Source organism: Nicotiana tabacum, chromosome 12, assembly GCF_000715075.1.
Source record: "Nicotiana tabacum cultivar K326 chromosome 12, ASM71507v2, whole genome shotgun sequence".
NCBI classification, from domain to species: domain Eukaryota; kingdom Viridiplantae; phylum Streptophyta; class Magnoliopsida; order Solanales; family Solanaceae; genus Nicotiana; species Nicotiana tabacum.
In genome coordinates, this window is record NC_134091.1 from 27,587,045 (window position 1) to 27,608,646 (window position 21,602).

The 21,602-nt window shown below is 38.9% G+C and overlaps 1 protein-coding gene and 1 non-coding gene across 2 annotated transcripts; one reads left to right on the top strand and one right to left on the bottom strand.

The window, feature by feature from the left end:
• Positions 1 to 8,001: 8,001 nt before the first annotated feature.
• Positions 8,002 to 8,108, bottom strand: LOC142167651 (small nucleolar RNA R71). The gene has a single exon (XR_012697740.1). It is a non-coding gene; the product is annotated as a small nucleolar RNA R71 (small nucleolar RNA).
• A 1,685-nt stretch (positions 8,109 to 9,793) lies between these two features.
• On the top strand, positions 9,794 to 11,665 carry LOC142167062 (uncharacterized). Its single transcript, XM_075227215.1, has 3 exons — positions 9,794 to 10,252; positions 10,443 to 10,608; positions 11,001 to 11,665. The coding sequence occupies exons 1-3, from the start codon at positions 9,794 to 9,796 to the stop codon at positions 11,663 to 11,665; spliced, it is 1,290 nt and encodes a 429-aa protein (XP_075083316.1).
• Positions 11,666 to 21,602: the final 9,937 nt, after the last annotated feature.

The following is a 21,602-nucleotide window of genomic DNA, read 5'->3' on the forward strand; positions in this document are numbered from 1 at the left end:
AAATATGGTCTTCTGCGGTTCGCATCTTTACTTCTGCGGTGGCACAGTTCTTGTGCGGTCTGCAATCTTGAGGGACTTGGACTTTGGAAATTTTCACACCCTCTAAAGTTCATCTCCAGTTCTTCATTTGCGGCCGCACAATTCCTGTGCGGTCTGCAATTTGTTAGGAAATCAGTTAGAATTTTCTTCATTGTTTGTGGCTGCAGATGGAATTCTGCAGTCTGCACTTTGCAAGCTCTTTTTCCTTTTATTGCCATGTGTTTTGATTACTCCTTGCTGAGCCGGATTTCATCTCGAGAGTCCAACTTTCAACATTCCTGCAATTTTGCACATTTCATCAGTTTCGGGAATACAATTAAATGTTTTTAGATTAAAACAAAATCTAAAAGGCGCTAATAAGCAGTTAAAATCCCCACTTATCAGGCCACTGGCCTCTGATGCTCATACTTAACCTGCTTACAATTTAGACACCTCACAACATACTCAACTATGTCCTTCTTTATCCGCTGCCGCCAATAATGCTACCTCAGGTCGCGATACATCTTCGTAGCACTGGATGAATCGAATACTGAGAACTGTGTGCCTCCTCTAGGATCTTCTCCCTCTATCCATCCACATAAGGAATACATAGGCGACCCTGGAGTCTCAGAACACCATCCACACCGAAAGTAACCTCCTTGGCACCACCCTGTAGTACCGTCTCTCTGAGAACCAACAAATGAGGATCGTCAAACTGGCGAGCCTTGATCTGTTTGAATATTAAAGATTGAGCGACGACTCATGCAAGAACTCAGTTGGGCTCTGAAATATCCAACCTCACAAGTCTGTTAGACAAGGACTGAATGTCCAAAGCTAGTGGCCTCTCCTCTGCTAAAATGAATACTAAACTACCCATACTATCCGCCTTTCTGCTCAAGGCATCCGCAACTATATTCTCCTTGCTCGGATTATAAAGGATGGTAATATCATAATCCTTTATTAACTCAAGCCACCTGCGCTGCCTCATATTGAGATCCCTCTACTTGAACAAATGCTACAAGCTGCGATGATCGGTGTAAACCTCACAGGACACCCCATAAAGATAATGCCTCCAGATCTTAAGTGCGTGAACAATCACAACCAACTCCAAATCGTGTACAGGGTAATTCTTCTCGTGTGGCTTTAGCTGACGTGAAGCATATGCAATAACTCGCCCCTCCTGCATCAATACACAACCCAAACCAACATGCGAAGTGTCGCAATACATAGTATACATCCCTGAACCGGAAGGCAACACTAACACTGGTGCTGAAGTAAATGCGGTCTTGAGCTTATGAAATCTCGCCTCGCAATCATCGGACCATTGGAACGGATCACCTTTCCGGGTCAATCTAGTCAAAGGTGTTCCAATAGATGAGAAGCCCTCCACAAACCGACGATAATAACCTGCTAACCCGAGGAAGCTCCCGATCTCAGTCGTTATGGTAGGACGAGGTCAACTCTGAACTGCCTCGATCTTCTTGGGGTCTACCTTAATACCCTCGCCTGATACAACATGTCCCAATAATGACACAGAATCCAACCAGAACTTACACTTGGAGAACTTAGCATATAGCTTTTATTCCCGCAAGGTCTGAAGCACCACTCTCAAATGCTACTCGTGCTCCTCCACGCTACATGAGTAGATCAAAATGTCATCAATGAAGACAATGACAAACGAATCAATATATGGCCTGAACACCCAGTTCATCAAATCCATAAATGCTACCGGAGTGTTAGTCAAGCCAAAGGACATCACTAGAAACTAATAATGGCCATATCTAGTCTGGAAAGCCGTCTTCAGAACATCCGAATCCCGAATCTTCAACTGATGGTACCCCGATCTCAAGTCGATCTTAGAGAACACCCTGGCACCCTACAACTGGTCAAACAAATCATCAATACATGGAAACGAGTACTTGTTCTTTATGGTAACCTTGTTCAACCGACGGTAATCAATGCACAACCATATAGTCACATCTTTCTTCTTAACAAATAACACTGGTTCACCCTAAGGCTATACAATCAGTCTGGCGAACCCCTTTGCTAGCAACTCCTCAAGTTGTTCCTTCAACTCTTTCAACTCTTTAGGAGCCATACAATAAGGTGGAATAGAGATAGGCTGGGTACCTGGAGCTAAATCAATACAGAAATCGATATCACGATCTGGTGATATGCCTGGTAGATCAAAAGAAAACACATCGGAGAACTCTTGGACCACGGGCACTAACTCAATCACCGAAATCTCTGCGGTAGTATCTCGAACATAAGCTAGATAATCCAAACAACCCTTCTCGACCATGTCGCCTTCAAAAAAGAGATAACCCAGCTAAATGTGCTGACAGACGAACCCTTCCACTCCAATCTAGGCAACTGTAGCATCGCTAAGGTAACAGTCTTGGCATGGCAATCAAGGATGGCGTGATATGGAGATAACCAGTTCATGCCCAGGATGACCTCAAAGTCGGTCATATCGAGCAACAAAAGACCCACTCTAGTCTCATAACCATAGAATGTAACAATGCAGGACCGGTAGATCCGTTCCACAATAACAGAATCGCCCACAGGAGTGGACACATAGACAGGAGTACCCAAGGACTCACGAGGAACACCTAGGAAATGAGAAAATAGAGAGGAAACATATGAATGTGTAGATCCTGGGTCAAATAGTACTGAAGCATCCTAACTGCAGACAAAAATAATACATGTGATCACGGTGTCTGAGGCCATTGCATTTGGTCCGACCGGAAAAGCATAGAACCTAGCTGGAGCGCCACCTGACTAGCCTCCACCTCTAGGATGGCCCCTACCCACCTGCCTTCAGCCTCTGGGCGGTCGGACGGCTGGTAGGGTAGCTGGTGCTGTAATCATAGGCTTCTGACCCTGCTGCACTACCTTACCCCAATGCCTGGGGTAGAACCTCCACACATGACTGAGATACCCGCAGTGGAAACAACCTCTCGGTACGGTGGACTGTTGACCTGAAGTCTGGCCCTGATGTCTTGAATACCCACTGGAGGAACCTTGAATGGCTGGTGGGCGATATGAACTCTCTGGCATGGAACTGAAATAGGGTCACACTGGAGCACTTCAAGGAGGCGGCGGTGCTGGATATGTGGTCCTGCTAGACTGACCCCTTACGAACCGGCCTCTGCCCCTAGCCGGGGCACCTCTGAACTCTCCAGGATGCTGAAACCATTTATCCCTCGTAGCCTATTCCCGGCTATGCTAACGTACACCGTCGATCCTCTGAGCTATATCTATAACTAGCTCGTAAGAAGACCTCATCTCAACCTCTCGGGACATGGTGGCCTGAATGCGAATGTGCAAACCAACAACAAACCTCTGCACTCTCTCTGAATCGGTGGAAATGATCATAAGTGCATGGCGAGACAACTCAGAGAACCCCGCTTCATTGTCGGTCACTGATATTTGACCCTGCTGGAGCTGCTCGAACTGAAATCGTAACTCTTCCCTCTGAGAGGTCGGGATATACCTATCCAGAAAAATATGGGTGAACCGGTCCCAAGTCATGGGAGGTGAATCTGTTGGTCTGCCGAAGAGATATGACTGCCACCACCTACGGGCCCTGCCCTTCAGCTGGAAAGTAGAAAAATCCACCCCATAGGACTCCAATATGCTCATGTTGTGCAGTCTGTCCCTGCACTGATCAATAAAGTCCTAGGGGTCCTCATGTCGCTCACCTCCAAAGACGGGAGGATGAAGCCTGATCCATCTATCCAATAGCTTCTGCGGATCACTAGCTGTAGCTGGTCTGGGCTCAGGTATAGCTGCTGCAATTGGCTGAGCTCCGCCCACAGATGGTGCGCCCAAGGTCTGATATACGACAGCTACATGTCCTGAAGCCTGAGTAGTAGGGGTCTGTGCTCCCCCTCTCGCTTGAGATGTGGCTGGGTCTGCTGGAAATAAATCAGCCTGGGTCATAGAATCCATGAACCGCAGCATACGGCCCATGACCTCATGGAAACCTGGCACGGACATGAAATCCGTTGGGGCTGGCTTTGCTGCTGGCACATCGCCCTGCTCCTCGATGATAGGATCCTCTATTGGATCCACTGGTGGAATAGCTGGAGCAACTCTGGGACATCCTTGTCCTCTACCACTGGCTGGAGCCCTTCCTTGGCCTGTGCCTCGGCCTCTAACAACAGGGGGAGCATCTCCTCCATGGTTTGGAAGATCTGTTGCGCGCGTTCTCATCATCTGTGAAAGAATAAAATAAAGATACTTAGTACCAAAGCAACTGCACGATAGGAGATGAGAAGGAGTAGTTTCCGAACGCCCTATAGCATCTCGAAGATAAGTATGAACGTCTCTGCACCGATCCGCAAGACTCTACTAGGCCTGCTCATAACTTGTGAGACCTACATGAACCTAATGCAATAATACCATGTTGTCACGACCCAATTCTCTTATAGGCCGTAATAGCGCCCAACGTTATCGCTAGGCAAGCCAACAATGAATTAAAACAAGTCATTTCTCTTCTTAATAAGTTTTCAAGCAATTAAATTTCACTAATCAAAAGGTTAAGAAACATCAAATTTTAAATGAGTAGACGGAAGCAGCTGAGTGCAATCATAACAATAGAATAATCCAAAACTATATGTCTGCTAGTGTGTGTGCCAAAACCTGGTATCACACGTGTATGAGCACTAAAAGATTATACAAAGCTCTAGCTACTATCTAAAATGAAAATAGACAGAAATAAGTGCAAAGGAGAGACTCTAGATGCTGTAGAATGGCTCAGGAAGTAGCTCACCACTAGGCCTCGGGATATCTGGGATGCGCATCAGTAGGACCGCCAGATGCACCTGCCTCAGATCCTACATGATTAGTGCTGAAGTGTAGTGTGAGTACATAAACAACATGTACCCAGTAAGTATCTGGTCTAACCTCGAAGAAGTAGTGACGAGGGGTCGACTTCGACAATTACTATAGGCTAACAATATGAATACAAAAATTCTAAATAAGCATGAATTATGTAAATGATAATAACAACTTATTAACAAGCAGGAGCAAATAATTCTTTCACAAATTAATAATTTCCAAATAAATTCCCGTTATTAATAAGTGTAACCCCATAAGCCACAAAATAATATCAAGTATGATTAGGCTCCGAGTATTATTAAGCACGATTTATGCCGAGGTCGTACGACCCGATCCAGAATAATGTGTATACTGCCGATGGACGTGCGGAAAGATTCATAAATGCATCTATCTACTGCCGAGCCGTTTGGACCGTTCCACAAGAAAAGAGGATACTGATGAATATAAAATATTCATATATTATATACTTAAAAATATACAATTTTAAATAAAGTATTTATATAATATTTAGATTCTCTTTATTTTCTAATAATATTTTGCAGGAGATAAGAATACTATTATTAAAGCAAGAAAATGAAAGAAAAGAGAAGGTCGTAACAGAATCAATTCACAATGCAAGAAGGTTATGATGCATCTTCTTCAAGACGCATCTTCTTCAAGATGCATCTTCCTCAAGATGCATCTTCCTCGGGATACATTCTCCTCACTATGTATCTCCTTCAGTTAAGATCACAACATTTCAAGAAGAAATGCACTTCTATAAATAAAAGGCAACTCTCTGTGTAGTAGGTATTGAGGAAAAAAGGAACAAAAGAGCCACTTTATTTTCTAAAGCTTTGGTCTCTTAATCTTTCTTGTTCTTCTCTCTTTACTTCTTGTAATTTTCAGATTTTCTGGTAGTGTTGGCAATATAGGCCATATTAAAAAAGTCCTTTCTTTTTCAAATACTCTATAATGGAGTAGTATTTTTTTGTTGGGATAATTAATGAAGCTTGATATATATTTATAATAGTTTTCTCAATCTTATTACATACTTGGCCTGAGATTCTCTAGCTCCACTTTTATATTGTGCTGGGATATTAAATTTTAATTAGTCACATCTATCTATTTATTTCTAAAGTTACTTGTATTGATTTTGTAATTCTCACGAAGCAAAATTGATACATATTGACTAGCGTGAATAAGTAGATAGAGGGTAATTTTCAGCAATCTAGCATTCCAAATCTTGATTTTTTCTTACTTCAATTCTAATTCTTACGAAGGAATTGTTATAAGCAATATCATTGATTTTTTCATAAAGATAATCTCAAGAGGTGTTTACTACTTCTTGGCACAATTCAGGCAAGATATATATTTCGGTCTTATCGTCACTAGTCGTAAGTCTGTAAATAATATAACCTCAAGGAGTATTATTAATTGTTTACTTTCTAGTGAGCAAAGCATAATTGTATTAGCAATAAGCATTTATCTATTAGTGAAATATGTGTAGAAACTGAGATTTCATTATAAAATTATTGTCAAGTGAATTCAATAATTCCCAACACTTTTTAAATATAAGATTTCCAAAAGTTATTTTGTTTAAGTAATTTACAAATTCAAAATCCTACTCTCTTTCTATCAATTTGGTTCTCTCAAATAGTAGCTAAAATATTTCAAATTTGTAGCATAGATTTTCCAATTTCTATAGGATGAAATCTTAAATTATACTAGAATTTGACAAAGCACGAGCTGAAATATCCTATACACATTGACCTCGTCAAACTTTTGGCGCCGCTGTCGGGGATTGGCATACATCTACTTCAGATTTAATATTTTGTTACTAATTTGAGATCTTATTATTGTTATTTTTCTGCTAGTATTATCACTACATATTAATTTTATCATTTTCGTTTTGTAACAACACTTTTAAAAAAACAAAAACATATTTGTACCTCTTCCTATTATTGCTATCATTAGCTTTCCCTCATTATATTTAGTTTAATTATTTCTAGTACTATCACATGTTGTATCATTTTTTGTTTCTCATTGCCAGTACTTCGACATACTTCTTTTTCTATTTTCAATATAGTTTGTTGTTTACGTATTATGATTTTCTTATTATTATTATTATTATTATTATTATTATTATTATTATTATTATTATTATTATTATAATATTATATTATTATTATTATTATTATTATTATTATTATTATTATTATTATTATTATTATTATTATTATTATTATTATCATTAGTACTTCTACAGTGTTATTCTCACTGATAACTATTATTATTCAGTAGTCCAACTTTTGTTTATACTTAATAGTTCTCTATTATCTCAATTAGTTGTTAGTATTACTACTAACGCTTGTTAGTTTCATTGTTTTTATATCTTTTTTTTTATATATATTTTATTAGTATCCTAATTACTAGTATTATTATCTACAATATTATGGTATTTGTTTTTCTTCACTAACTATCTATCTTTGAAATTTTCTTTAGTTTAGTTATCAATTACTAGCACTACATTAGGAATTAATGTAAAAAAAAATTTACTTTCAAAATTTTAAGTAGTTTATGACCCGCTCTTCTATAAAAGAGTTGGCTAATTACGATCTTGAAATTGAAAGATCTCTTCGATTGCGCGGGAAAGGACAAGCATTATCTTCTCAAAGCATAACTTGTGACAGAATGGAGCATCAATTAGAAGATGATAACAATCTACCCGAAGTACCACCACCAGTCCATTTAGAAGATCAGTTTGATGAAGTGGCACCAAGACCAGTAAACAGAATCCTAAGGGATTATGCTAGACCTGACCTCTTCAACTATGAATCTAGTGTCAGGAAGCCTCCAGTGGAAGCCAACAACTTTGAAATCAGGACCGACCTGATTCCAACAATTCAACAATCTTGTATCTTCATTGGAGATTCAAGTGAAGATCCACACAGTCATTTAATTGATTTTCTGGAACTTGTTGAAACTGCTAAGTATAATGGAATACCTCCTGAAGCTATCAAGTTAAGGCTATTTCCTTTTTCTTTTAAAGGAGATGCCAAAACATGGTTGTGAAGTTTACCTCAAGGGTCAATTACCACATGGGACCAGATGACTCAGAAGTTTTTGAATAAATATTTTTCTCCTGCTAAAACAATAAAGTTAAGGAAAGACATATCTAATTTGTTACAGACTGATACTGATTCAGTTTATCAAGCTTGGGAAAGATTAAAAGCAATGTTAAAAAAATGTCCGCTCCATGATATTTCTGAACACATGCAATTGTATATTTTTTATTACGGTTAAAACCCTCTTCTAGAAATGTGATTGATGCAGCTGCAGGAGGTTTTGTGATGGGAAAAATCACAGAAGAAGCATTGTAGTTATTGAATAAAATTTCTGAACATGCCATTCAATGGCAATCTGAGCGTGTAATCATCAAAAAGTCCGCTACGGTAAATCAAGTTGGTGCTTTAAACACACTAACACAACAAATTGTTGTTTTGTACAAATATTTGAATCTTTTCAGGTGAATACAAAATAACCAAGTCAGTCTGAGGCTTGTGATATGTGTGGAGGAAACCATCTGAATCATGAATGCCAAGCAATCAATCAAAATGACGAACAAGTCAATGCAATCGGTTACAAGCAATACCCCTTTGGAAGTCCAATGGCACATAAACATCCAGGATTTCAATGGAGAAATTCAAATGGTGCTGAGAACTCTCAAAGCTTCCAAAAGCCACAAGTACAAGGTCCACCTGGTTACCAAAATCAAAACCATGGGCAACCAAATTTCAGACCTTATCAGCAAGCAGCTCCATATCAGCAAAAGCCTCAGCAAGCACATCTAAGTCTTGATGACCTTTTGTACAAATACATTAAGGTCACTGATGAAAAAATGGAAAGCCAAAATTCAACCCTTAAAAATTTGGAAATCTAATTGAGCCAATTGGCAACTCTTGTGTCAGAAAAAATTCAAGGCCCCTTACCGAGCAATACGGAGAAAAACCCAAAGGAATACCTTAAGGCCATCACCTTACGATCAGGCAAGGAGCTTGATGAAACCAATACTATTAGACAAGAAAAGAACCAGTCAGAACAACAGGTAAACAAGGGTAAGAATTTTGAAACACCCTCTGAACAATTAGAAGATAAAGAAGTCAAGAAAAATGATGAGAAGAATATTGAAAAAATGACACCTCTCCCTGTGACAATTCCTTTTCCACAAAAAATGAAAAGAGAAAAGCTTGATAGTCAATTTGCAAATATTTTAGAGATTTTAAAATAGATTCACATTAATATTCCTTTTACTGATGCTTTGTTGCAAATGCCTTCTTACGCCAAATTCCTGAAAGAAATTTTGTCAGGCAAAAGGAAATTAGAAGAAGTTTCTGTGGTAATGCTAACGGAAAAATATAGTGCTATTCTTCAAAATAAGCTACCGCAAAAACTGGGTGACCCATGCAGTTTTATAATTCCATGCACTTTGGGAGGAATGTATTTTGAAAAAGCATTCTGCGATTCTGGAGCTTCAATAAACTTGATGCCATTTTCTATTTTTAGAAAACTAAATCTTGGTGAGTTAAAAAATCTTGGTGTCTCTCTTCAATTTGCAGATAAGAGTACTAAGAAACCTAAGGGAATAATTGAAAATGTACTTGTGAGAGTAAATAAATTTGTTTTCCCTATAGATTTCATAGTGCTTGAAATGAAGTAGTGTCCTGATGAACCAATTATTTTGGGTGGATCATTTCTTGCTACAGGTAGAGCAATTATAGATGTCCATCAAGGACAACCAATTCTAAGAGTTGATGAAGAAAGCGTCATTTTTGACATGCAAAAGATACTAAGATTTTCCGGAGATGAATCATCATCTTCATGCTTTTTAATTGACATAATTAGTTATCTTACAGATGAATTTTGAGATGATCAATTAATTCAAGACTCAATGGAAAGATGCTTGGCCAAATCATGCACCATACAAAATGATGATCCCACCATCAGAAGAGAAGCTGAAATATTGGAAAAGGATTCTGAGGATCAGGAGATGCAACCAGAAGAAGTTCAACCAAAAATCGATCTTAAAATTATCCCATCTCATTTAAAATATGCTTATCTTGAGAAAGAACAATGTCCAATGATTATTTCATCTTCTTTGACTGCAGAACAAGAAGAAAGATTAATTGAAGTCTTGAAAACACACAAAGAAGCCTTAGGGTGGAAAATAGCAGATATCAAAGGGATTAATCCAACTGTTTGTACTCACAGAATCCTCATGGAGGATAGCTACAAGCCAATAGTCCAACCCAAAAGGAGATTGAATCCAACAATGCAAGAAGTGGTAAAAAAGGAGATTGTAAAACTTCTGGCGGCAGGTATCATTTATCCTATTTCAGACAGTCCTTGGGTAAGTCTTGTTCAGGTAGTACCAAAGAAAGGAAGTATGACAGTTATTAAAAATAAAAATAATGAACTCATACCTACCAGGACTGTCACAAGATAGAGAGTCTGTATTGATTACAGACGTCTCAATGATGCTACTAGAAAAGATCATTTTCTTTTGCTATTTATTGATCAAATGTTGGAAAGAATTGCAGGATATGGGTTTTATTGTTTTCTTGATGGCTATTCAGGGTATAACTAGATACCAATTGCACCAGAAGATCAAGATAAGACAACCTTCACGTGTCCACATGGAACATATGCTTATAGGAGAATGCCATTTGGTTTATGCAACGCCCCTGCTACATTTCAGCGTTGCATGTCAGCAATTTTCTCTAACATGACCGAGAAATTTCTCGAGATTTTTATGGATAATTTTACACTCTTTGAAAAAATATTTGAGGATTGTCTTTATCACTTGACTTTAGTTCTTAAGAGATGTGAAGAGATAAACTTGATTTTTAATTGGGAAAAATATCATTTTATGGTTGCTGAGGGAATTGTTTTAGGACATAAAATCACTGCTAAAGGGATAGAAGTTGATAAGGCTAAAATTGATCTTATAGTAGGATTATCCCCTTCCACAACTGTTAAAGGCATTAGAAGTTTTCTAGGTCATGCATGTTTTTACAGACGGTTCATAAAAGACTTTTCAAAGATTTCAAAACCGCTGACTAACCTCTTGATGAAAGATACTAAGTTTAATTTTTCAGGTGATTGCCTAGATGCATTTGAGACCCTTAAGAAAAAGTTATCAACTACCCTTATAGTTGTGTCTCTTGATTGGAATCAATCTTTTGAGGTTATGTGTGATGCTAGTGATATAGCAGTAGGAGTTGTTTTAGGCCAGAGAAAAGATAAGATTTTTCGTCCCATTTACTATGCTAGTAGAACAATGAATGAGGCTCAACTTAATTATGCCACAACAGAGAAAGAGTTACTAGCAGTAGCTTTTGTATTTGATAAATTTCGTCCATATTTGATAGGAACTAATGTCACAGTTTTCACTGATCATGCAGCTTTGAAATACCTCTTAGCAAAGAAGGATACTAGACCTAGGTTGTTAAGATGGATTTTACTTCTGCAAGAATTTGATCTTAAGATAAAAGATAAAAAGGGGACGGAGAATCAGGTAGCTGATCATTTGTCTAGATTAGAAAATCCTCCCCTTGAGTTTAGTGAGATAAAGGAAGAATTTCCTGATGAACATATTTTTTCAATCGACTCAGTGGTGACTCAACCACCCTGGTTTGCAGATATTGCAAACTACTTGGTTGGAAAGTGGACATCCCAAGATCTCTCGTACCAACAAAGGAAAAAACTTATATCTGATGCAAAGTATTATCTGTGGAATGAACCTTACTTGTTTAAATTTTGAGCAGATAATATCATTAGAAGATGTGTACCCGAAGAAGAGATGACCAAAATTTTATATCACTGCCATGATGGAGCAATTGGAGGTCATTATGCAGCAAATCGAACAGCTTTTAAGGTTTTGGAATCTGGATTCTTCTGGCCGACACTCTTTAAAGATGCCCGAACATATATTGCACAATGTGATAGGTGTCAGAGAACAGGTAACATCACTAAAAAAGATGAAATGCCATTGCAATCGTTAGTGTGCAATTTTGAGGAATAGATTTGATGGGACCTTTTCCTTCTTCTCACTCTTTTGAGTATATTCTTGTGGCTGTGGATTATGTGTCAAGATGGGTTGAAGCAATCCCCACAAGAAAGAATGATGCCCGTACAGTGTGCAATTTTCTTAGAAAAAATATTTTTACTAGATTTGGCACACCGCGAGTCATCATTAGTGACCAAGGAACTCATTTCATGAATAGGCAATTCTCTACTTTGCTATCAAAATATAGTGTGACTCACAAAACAGGAACACCATATCATGCTCAATCTCAAGGACAAGTTAAAGTTTCGAACCGCGAGTTAAAACGAATTCTTGAGAAGACTGTTGGAATTTCTAGGAAAGACTGGTCTTTAAAATTAGATGATGCATTATGGACTTACCGAACACCATTCAAAACGCCGATTGGAACATCCCCATTTAGACTTGTCTTTGGAAAAGCTTGTCATTTGCCAGTTGAATTAGAACATAATGCTTTTTGGGCATTGAAAGCACTAAACTTTGATTTGACCTCTGCTGGTAAAAATAGGTTTTTTCAGGTTAATGAATTAGAAGAGCTGAGGATGGAAGCCTATGAAAATGCCAGAATTTTAAAAGAAAAAACAAAAATATGGCATGACAATTTGATCCGAAAAAAGAATTTCATAATTGGAGATAAGGTACTTCTTTACAATAGCCGACTCAGGCTATTCCCCGGAAAATTAAAATCCAGATGGACAGGTCCTTACAATGTTACAAATGTTACTTCATATGGTGCTATTGAGATTTAGTAGATCAGTGGTGGAGCAAAGTTTAAAGTAAATGGTCACACACTAAAATTATATTTTGGAGGGCAATTTGAGAAACAACCATCAGTTAATTGTAACGACCCGACCGGTCATTTTAAGTATTACAACCCCGTTTCTCCGTTTACTGCTCAAATTACGCTTTACAGTTATTGTGTGACTTGTCGAGGCAATTGGTTTGGGTCCGCTGTAGTTTTCGAATGAATTAGAACACTTAGTTCCAAGGTTTAAAACTTAAGTTAAAATAGTGATCGGATGTCGACTTATGTGTAAACGACCTCAGAATTTAATTTTAATAATTTCAATAACTCTGTATGGTGATTTTGGAGTTAGGAGCGTGTCCGAAAAATTATTTGGAGGTCCGTAGTGGAGTTAGGCTTGAAATGCCGAAAGTTGAATTTTTGAAAAGTTTGACTGAGGGGTTGACTTTTTGATATCGAGGACGGAATCCAGTTTTGAAAATTTTTATAGCTCTGTTATGTCATTTATGACTGGTGTGCAAAATTTGAGGTCAATCGGACGTGATTTGGTAGGTTCCGGCGTCGTTTGTAGAAATTGGAAGTTTCAAAGTTTTAGGCTTGAATTAAGGTGCAATTCATGATTTTAGCATTGTTTGAGGTGATTTTAGGGCTCGATTAAGTTCGTATGATGTTTTACGACCTGTCGGTATATTTGGTTGAGGTCCCGAGGGGCTCGGGTGAGTTTCGGGGAGGGGGGAGGGTTAACGGATCATTTGTGGCCTTGGTAGGATTTCTGATATCTGTTGCTGTATTTTTCTGATTTTCTCTTTCGCGTTCGCGAGTGGGCACTCGCGTTCGCGAAGAGGAATTTAAGGCAGGCAGGATTTGCTCTTCGCGTTCGTGATGGGGTCTAGCATTCGCGAAGAGGAGCTGGGTTGTGCATCGCGTTCGTGTTTGGGTATCGCATTCGCGAAAGGAAAAAAAGTGGTCATGGGTTTTTACCTTCGCGTTCGCGAAGAGCAAATGTTGGGCAGCACATTTTGTGCTACGTGAACGCGAGGGACCTGTCGCTTTCGTGAAGAAGAGAGGAATGGACAGAAAGTTTTAAGTTCAGAAAATGGGACACAATTTTTAACGATTTGGAGCTCGGATTAAGGAGATATTTGGGCAATTTTAAGAGAAAATAATAGGGTAAGTGTTCTTAACTCATTATTGGTTAAATTACCCGAATCCATGGTTGTTTTTATCATTTAATTGGTGAATTGAGTTGGAAAAGTTTGAAAACCCTCTTGGTTTAAATTGAAGATTTGAGGGTCGAGTTGTGGTCGGATTTGAGTAATTTTGGTATGGTTGGACTCGTGGTTGAATGAGAGTTCGGATTTTGTGATTTTTATCGGATTCCGAGACGTGCGCCCCACGGGTGATTTTTGGGGCGTAATTTCGGTTTTTTGGAAAATATTAGTCTTTTGATATAGAATTAATTCCTATAATTTTTGTAGACTGAATCAAATTATTGTGACTAGATTCGAGCCGTTTGGAAGTTGATACGCGCAGAATGGAATTTCTGGAGCATTGCTTAGCTTGCTCGACATTGGATTTGGCTTGTTCGAGGTAACTCTTCTAATCTTGGAGTTGAGGGTATGAACCCTGAATATATGTATTTGGTGAATTGTTGGGAGGTGACGCACATGCTAGGTGACGACGTGTGGGCGTGAACTATAGAAATTGTGACATAATTATTTATGTGGAAGTTTGTAGTTAAATGATCTTGGTATTTTCCATGCGGTTTTATGAGTTAAAGAAATTGAGCTGAAAAGCATATTAACAATTATGTTGAGGCTATGTGCCAGTATTATTGGGACCCACAAAGGTCATATTGTTGTGAAATATTTATTTTAAAATGAAAGTTTATACTCAGTCATATTCATTTCATTGCATATCATATCTCAGTCTCGGTTGTTATTTATTGATACATCATATCATCATTTTTAGGCTATTCTCATGACATTGTGAGCCTATGAAAGAGAGACTGGAGAGATTGATGACCGAGGGAGGCCAAGGGCATGATTATGAGGATATTTTTGGGATCGGGCTGCACGCCGCAGCAGGCCATGTTGGCTATAGCACGTGAGTTGGCCGTGCACGTGAGTTGGCCGTGCAACACGTGAGTTGGCCGTGCAGATCCAGATATTATTATAGCACGTGAGTTGTCCGTGTAACACGTGAGTTGTCCGTGCATATCCAGATATGATATTATAGCATGTGAGTTGTCCGTGCTTATAGCGCTTGGGCTGTAAGAGCCCCTCATGAGTTTGTACACCCCCAGTGAGCGCAGTTGACTATAAACAGGGATCGGGCTGCACGCCGCAGCAGGTATTGTATAGCGCTGAGTGATTGAGTATGCTGAGCACAATGAGAGAGCATACGAGACAATGAGATTGAGTACTCTGAGACTGTGAGTACATGAGTGCAATCTCTGAGATATATTGCATTGACATGCACACATGACATATATGCATAGAGATGTGTTTTCCTCATGTTGTACGGTATCACATTATTCATGATTTTCACACATGTTGACAGATGGGCATAGTGATGCATTTTTTTTACATTGGTTATCTGGGAAAGAAAATGAGATATTTTATTTACTATTGAAATGATTTTTGGAAGAATTACTGTTCTCAAATTATTCATATTTTTGGCAACTTCGGCAAACGATTTAGGTTTTCATTGATGTATTTGAAAGGAAGAACTATTATTTTTAAAATTATGATTTGGCTGAGCATTTTTATCTCTGTGTTTCTTCTGGAACTATTTGCTTTATGTTGTTATGGACTGTTGTGGACTAGTGATTTTGGACCCGACCTTGGTAGAAGCTCGTCACTACTTTCAACTTACGGCTAGGTTTGTTACTTACTCAGTACATGGGGTCGGTTGTACTGATACTATACTTCTGCACATTGCCTGCAGATGTTGGCTATTGTTGTTGCTGTGCTCGATGGTTGCGTATCTGAAGATGTACCTGTGTTCCTATTGTAGTTGCCTCTTATTCAGGGTAGCCTTAGATTTATAAAAGCTCTGTTTATGTATTATTCAAACAGACTATGTATTTATTTCATTTTTGCTTTGTACACTCTATTCTTAGAAGCTCATGATTTGTACTACCAGTTCTTGGAGAATGTATAAGATTAGGATCTTTATTCACTTAAATTGCTTTAATAATTATTATTGAAATTTGGTTAGTTGGAAATTGGCTTACCTAATGGGATGGGTTAGGTGCCATCACGACTAGTTGGATTTTGGATCGTGACAAGGTGGTATCAGAGCACTAGATTCATAGGTTCTACAAATCATGAGCAAGTTTCTAGTAGAGTCTTGCGGATCGGTATGATGACGTCCATACGTATCTTCGCGAGGCTACAGGGCATTTAAGATATATACTTCCTATATTTCTTTCCTTATCGTGCGAGATTGATTCAGGTTGAGACATAACTCTTTGAATTCCTTCCACGTATTCGTATGCACACATGAGCGCTCGGTATCAGCTGTGCATCGCTGGCTTGTGATTTCATGAACGAAGGTCTAGATGAGTATTCTATGTTTTGGTGATGGGCCAGTCTGGAGGACTTGAGGCCAGGTTTAGACCGCAACTTAAGCTCGGTAGCTTCGGTTGTAACTTGTACAATTGGACTCATATGTCTGGTGATGACCCTACAGTGGAATTTGTGGCTCGATGAGTGGTAGAATGGCGGTATGATAGGTATGATGTGACTGCGGGATGTGTTAAGACAATTTGAACATAACGAGAAGTGTTTCCTTGATATGTAAAGGGAAGGCCATTGGGTGCTTATTTTTGATTTGATGTGACGTAGAGTCTCGAGTGTGAATGTTTTGAAAGATCATTCACGTGTTTAAATTTTGGGACAAATTAAACTCTCATGTGTAGCTAATGAGTTTGGACTCATAAAGATTAAGTGATTGCATAGTAATTGTGACTGCGAAAGGGTATAACAAGATACCAGTTTGAGACTAAGCAGGTGGGTTATCCCCTGTGGAGTAATCTACGTAGGTGTATTCCTTATGATGTGATTAGAGAGTTTCTTTTCTGCCGACGGGGTGTATGTGTGGAGATTTGAATTTGAATCTTGCTGAGAAAGTTGACTTGAGCGTCAAGAGAACAAATGCGAGCTTAGTGGATGATTGAGGTATTTTATGGTTGGCATTGTATGAGCTTGAGAAAGATTTTTTGTTGAACCGACTGCGGTATTATGACAGTAATAGAGTATGGATATTGTGAGTTATCGAGTGTTTAAATTTATGGCTTTAAGCCAAGTGGGGGAGTCTGCTATTGACAATTTGATTTCATGGTTAGGTGTTAAATTTTAATTTTGGTATGAGGCATATTTGTGAGTTAGCTATGACTTGCAGAAGTTGAGATCGAGGATGACTCAAATAAGGAAATTCCTGGTTAAGGATTATACTACACGTATGAGTATATGAAATTCGTGGGATGAGTGAGTTGTTATTGGTGAATGACGGAGTGCGCACGGAGTATGAATTTGATATGTGGTGTTAAAGTAGAGTTACTTCTTTGAGTGTTGTGGTGCTAATGGGGCGCGTGTCTCTTGGCCCAGTTGGGCAGTGTAATTTGGATTTGAACAAAGGGGGAGACTCTCGAGAAGGTTCCAATAGGTTCGAAGTTTATATATAGCAATTGAGAATTTCTCCGAACTTGTGTATGGATAAAAAAAAATCCGAAATTTGCATTTGATGGTGCCTGGACTTGCGAAAATTCTATATGACTATAGATTCTACATTTTTTTGTATAAGGAAGGTAAGAAGAACAATTTCAAATTCACAAAATGTATTCTCAGAGTGAGTGTTATAGTTGTGGTATTTTTGAAGGTGCTTAAGAAGAATACAATTGCTTATGGGCCGTAGGGCGTTGTGATTCTATGCTAAGGTTTGTAGGGATTGATTATGTGCAAATGGATTCCAAAGTATTCTTGATGGTTTCTACCGGTATGGATAACGTGTTGTGTATTGTGATTTCTTCCTGGAAAGAAGCAAGAGAAAGGTTTCTAACTAAAATGGTATGTAAATTATTGGTGACTCAAAGTTGATAATAAGATTCTTGTGCTTTTCACATGATGGCAAGATAGATGTTATGTGTTATACGAAAGCTAGATTTTCATGTACAAGGTGGCAGTACATTCTTGAAGAGAAGGTGACTAATGTTGGACAGCATGGACCGTTTCAAATAACTAGATGAATACTATTACTACTTGGTGTTGTATGAGAAAGGGGCAGACTTTAGAAGGCGCATTGTATTTTGACTTACAGATGTATAAATTACTATTGCAGTACTCACATGGTTGATAGATTGCTAATATTCAAATTTTGTCAAGTGGTACGGAAGAACTTTCAAAGTATTTCTCGTGGGATGATCGTGTATGAGAGAGGTGTTAGGCATTCAGGCGGTGGAGATGGAATCAAATATGTTGATTCGCGTGTTCTATGGATTTGGAGATTGGGAGTTCCCAGGAGCAGATTGTTTCATGGTTATGGACTGTGAAGTTGTGGCCGGAGCTAGCCAGATTATAAAATGTGTTATGATTCAGTCATTATGGATTTTCGGAGGCATTTTTATCTGTTTGTGTGTAACCCGAGTTGATTTGGCGGTCCATTGGTAGGCCCAATTAAGATGTGTATTCTACACCGAGCCGGAATGGTTGGCTCCATACTGCTATTGTTGAGGGACGTGTCATTTGGTTGATGTTGAACTTATTCGTGTTCTGAAATGATCTGTGAGTTACTCCTTTATGCTGCGAGGAGTTGTGATTCATTGATTATGTGCACAGATGGTGCGGTTCTATTTGAGCCTTATAGCAGAATTTGAGCGTGATGAGTATTTGGGTATTGCATGAGCGATAGCGTAGTGATTATGTCCTTTCAGGTTTTGTGTGACATTTTTGTCATTTGCCTCTCCGTCGTTATTAATTTAGAGCAGGGTGGCTCGGGTATATAATATGAACCTTGTGTTAGAATCGGGTGATGGTTCTACGGTGTATGATGAATTTTCAACATTTCATTGTGGCGGTACTTGTTAATCTGGCAGGGCAGTTCTCTCATTTGAGTCATTTTCCATGACTTGGTACATTTGAATTGTTGCTTATTGGTGCACGGATTGCACGGGTTGTGGCTCTGAGTTATGTTGGTGCGGTATATCTGTGGAACATCTATGTTTAGTAATATAAGGTCATTGGACCTGGAATGGATACTATCAGGTTTAATTTCGGTATATTCGGGAGTATAATATTGAAAGTCGACTCAGAAAGTGATTACAGTTCTGGTTGGGGTGAGAGAGCTCTGTGACTTGTTGATCTAGTAAGTGGTCATGAAATTTTGCATGTTTCTTTTATTATCAACAGTGGTTATGGTTATGGTTATGACTTGATACAACTTGTTCAAACTCATACATGGTGTAAATGTAAGATTCGTGTCTTGAAAGAAATTCTAAAGATTAGAAATTAAATTCCAAGGTTTATGGGCTAAAGTTATATCAATGGTTTTAGTTGTATTGTGTTGTCAAGCTCATATGGAATAGGGTGACGTGGGTTCACCCCCGGGTACGTGTGTGGTAAGATGGAACAGTGATTTGATGGATTGAAAACAACTCTTGGCACGTTCGAGGACGAACGTATGTTTAAGTGGAGGAGAATGTAACGAACCGACCGGTCGTTTTGAGTATTACAACCCCGTTTCCCCATTTACTGCTCAAATTGGGCTTTACAGTTGTTGTGTGACTTGCCGGGGCAATTGGTTTGGGTACGGTGAGGTTTTGGAATGAATTGGAACACTTGGTTCCAAGGTTTAAAGCTTAAGTTAAAATAGTGACCGGATGTCGACTTATGTGTAAACGACCTCGGAATTTAATTTTGATAATTTCAATACCTCCGTATGGTGATTTTGGACTTAGGAGCGTGTCCGAAAAATTATTTGGAGGTCTGTAGTGGAGTTAGGCTTGAAATGCCAAAAGTTAAATTTTTGGGAAGTTTAACCCGGGGGTTGACTTTTTGATATCGATGTCGGAATCCAGTTCTGAAAATTTTCATAGCTCCGTTATGTCGTTTATGACTGGTGTGCAAAATTTGAGGTTAATCGGACATGATTTGATAGGTTCCAGCATCGTTTGTAGAAATTAAAAGTTTCAAAGTTCATTAGGCTTGAATTGAGGTGCAATTCATGGTTTTAGCGTTGTTTGAGGTGATTTGAGGGCTCGACTAAGTTCGTATGATGTTTTAAGACTTGTCAGTATATTTGCTTGAGGTCCCGAGAGGCTCGGGTGAGTTCTGGGGGGGTTAACAGATCATTTGTGGCCTTGGTGGGATTTTTGATATCTGTTACTGCATTTTTCGGATTTTCTCTTTCGCGTTCGCGAGTGGGCCCTCGCGTTCGCGAAGAGGAATTTAAGGCAGGAAGGATTTACTCTTCGCGTTCGCAATGGGGTCTCGCGTTCGTGAAGAGGAGCTGGGTTGTGCATCGCGTTCGCGTTTGGGTATCGCGTTTGCGAAGGGAAAAATAATGGGCATGGGTTTTTGCCTTCGCGTTCGCGAAGGGGAGCTCGCGTTCGCGAAGAAGGGCTCTCTAAAGCATCGCGTTCGCGAGCAGTGTCTCGTGTTCGCGAAGAGCAAATTTTGGGCAGCACATTTTGTGCTACGCGAACGCGAGGGACCTGTCGCGTTCGTGAAGAAGAGAGGCCTGGAAAGAAAGTTTAAGTTCAAAAAATGGGACTCAATTTTTAACGATTTGGAGCTCGGATTGAGGAGATTTTTGGGCAATTTTCAGAGAAAATAACAGGGTAAGTGTTGTTAACTCATTATTGGTTAAATTACCCGAATCCATGGTTGGTTTTATCATTTAATTGGTGAATTGAGTTGGAAAAGTTTGAAAGCCCTCTTGGTTTAAATTGAAGATTTGAGGGTCGAGTTGTGGTCGGATTTGAATAATTTTGATATGGTTGGACTCGTGGTTGAATGGGGGTTCGAATTTTGTGATTTTAATCAGATTCAGAGACGTGGGCCCCAGGGGGATTTTTGGGACGTAATTTTGGATTTTTGGAAAATATTAGTAGTTTGATATGGAATTAATTCTTATAATTTTTCAGGACTGAATCAAATTATTGTGACTAGATTCGAGCCGTTTGGAAGTTGATACACGCAGAATGGAGCATTGCTTAGCTTGCTCGACATTGGATTGGGCCTGTTCGAGGTAAGTAACTCTTCTAATCTTGGAGTTGAGGGTATGAACCCTGAATATATGTATTTCGTGAATTGTTGGGAGGTGATGCACATGCTAGGTGACGGGCGTGTGGGCGTGCACTATAGAAATTATGACATAATTATTTCTGTGAAAGTTTGTAGTTAAATGATCTTGGCATTTTCCATGCGATTTTATGAGTTAAAGAAATTGAGCTGAAAAGCATATTAAAAATCATGTTGAGGCTATGTGCCAGTATTATTGGGACCCACATAGGTCATATTATTGTGAAATATTTATTTTAAAATGAAAATTTATACTCAGTCATATTCATTTCATTGCATATCATATCTCAGTTTTTGTTGTTATTTATTGATACATCATATCATCATTTTTGGGCTATTCTCATGACATTGTGAGCCCATGAAAGAGAGACTGAAGAGATTGATGGCCGAGGGAGGCCGAGGCCTGATTGTGAGGATATTTTTAGGATCAGGCTGCACGCCGCAGCAGGCCATGTTGGCTTTATATATATTATACTATAGCACATGAATTGGCCGTGCGGATCCAGATATTATTATAGCACGTGAGTTGGCCGTGCGGATCCAGATATTATTATAGCACGTGAGTTGTCCGTGCAACACGTGAGTTGTCTGTGCGGATCCAGATATG

Bases quoted from the DNA above. Each gene is read 5' to 3' on its own strand.
- LOC142167062 (XM_075227215.1), top strand. From the start codon at position 9,794: ATGGAAAGATGCTTGGCCAAATCATGCACCATACAAAATGATGATCCC. The intron at 10,253-10,442 runs GTAAGTCTTGTT...AAAGAATTGCAG, and splicing joins CTATTTCAGACAGTCCTTGG to GATATGGGTTTTATTGTTTT. The intron at 10,609-11,000 runs GTCAGCAATTTT...TTAATTTTTCAG, and splicing joins GCTACATTTCAGCGTTGCAT to GTGATTGCCTAGATGCATTT.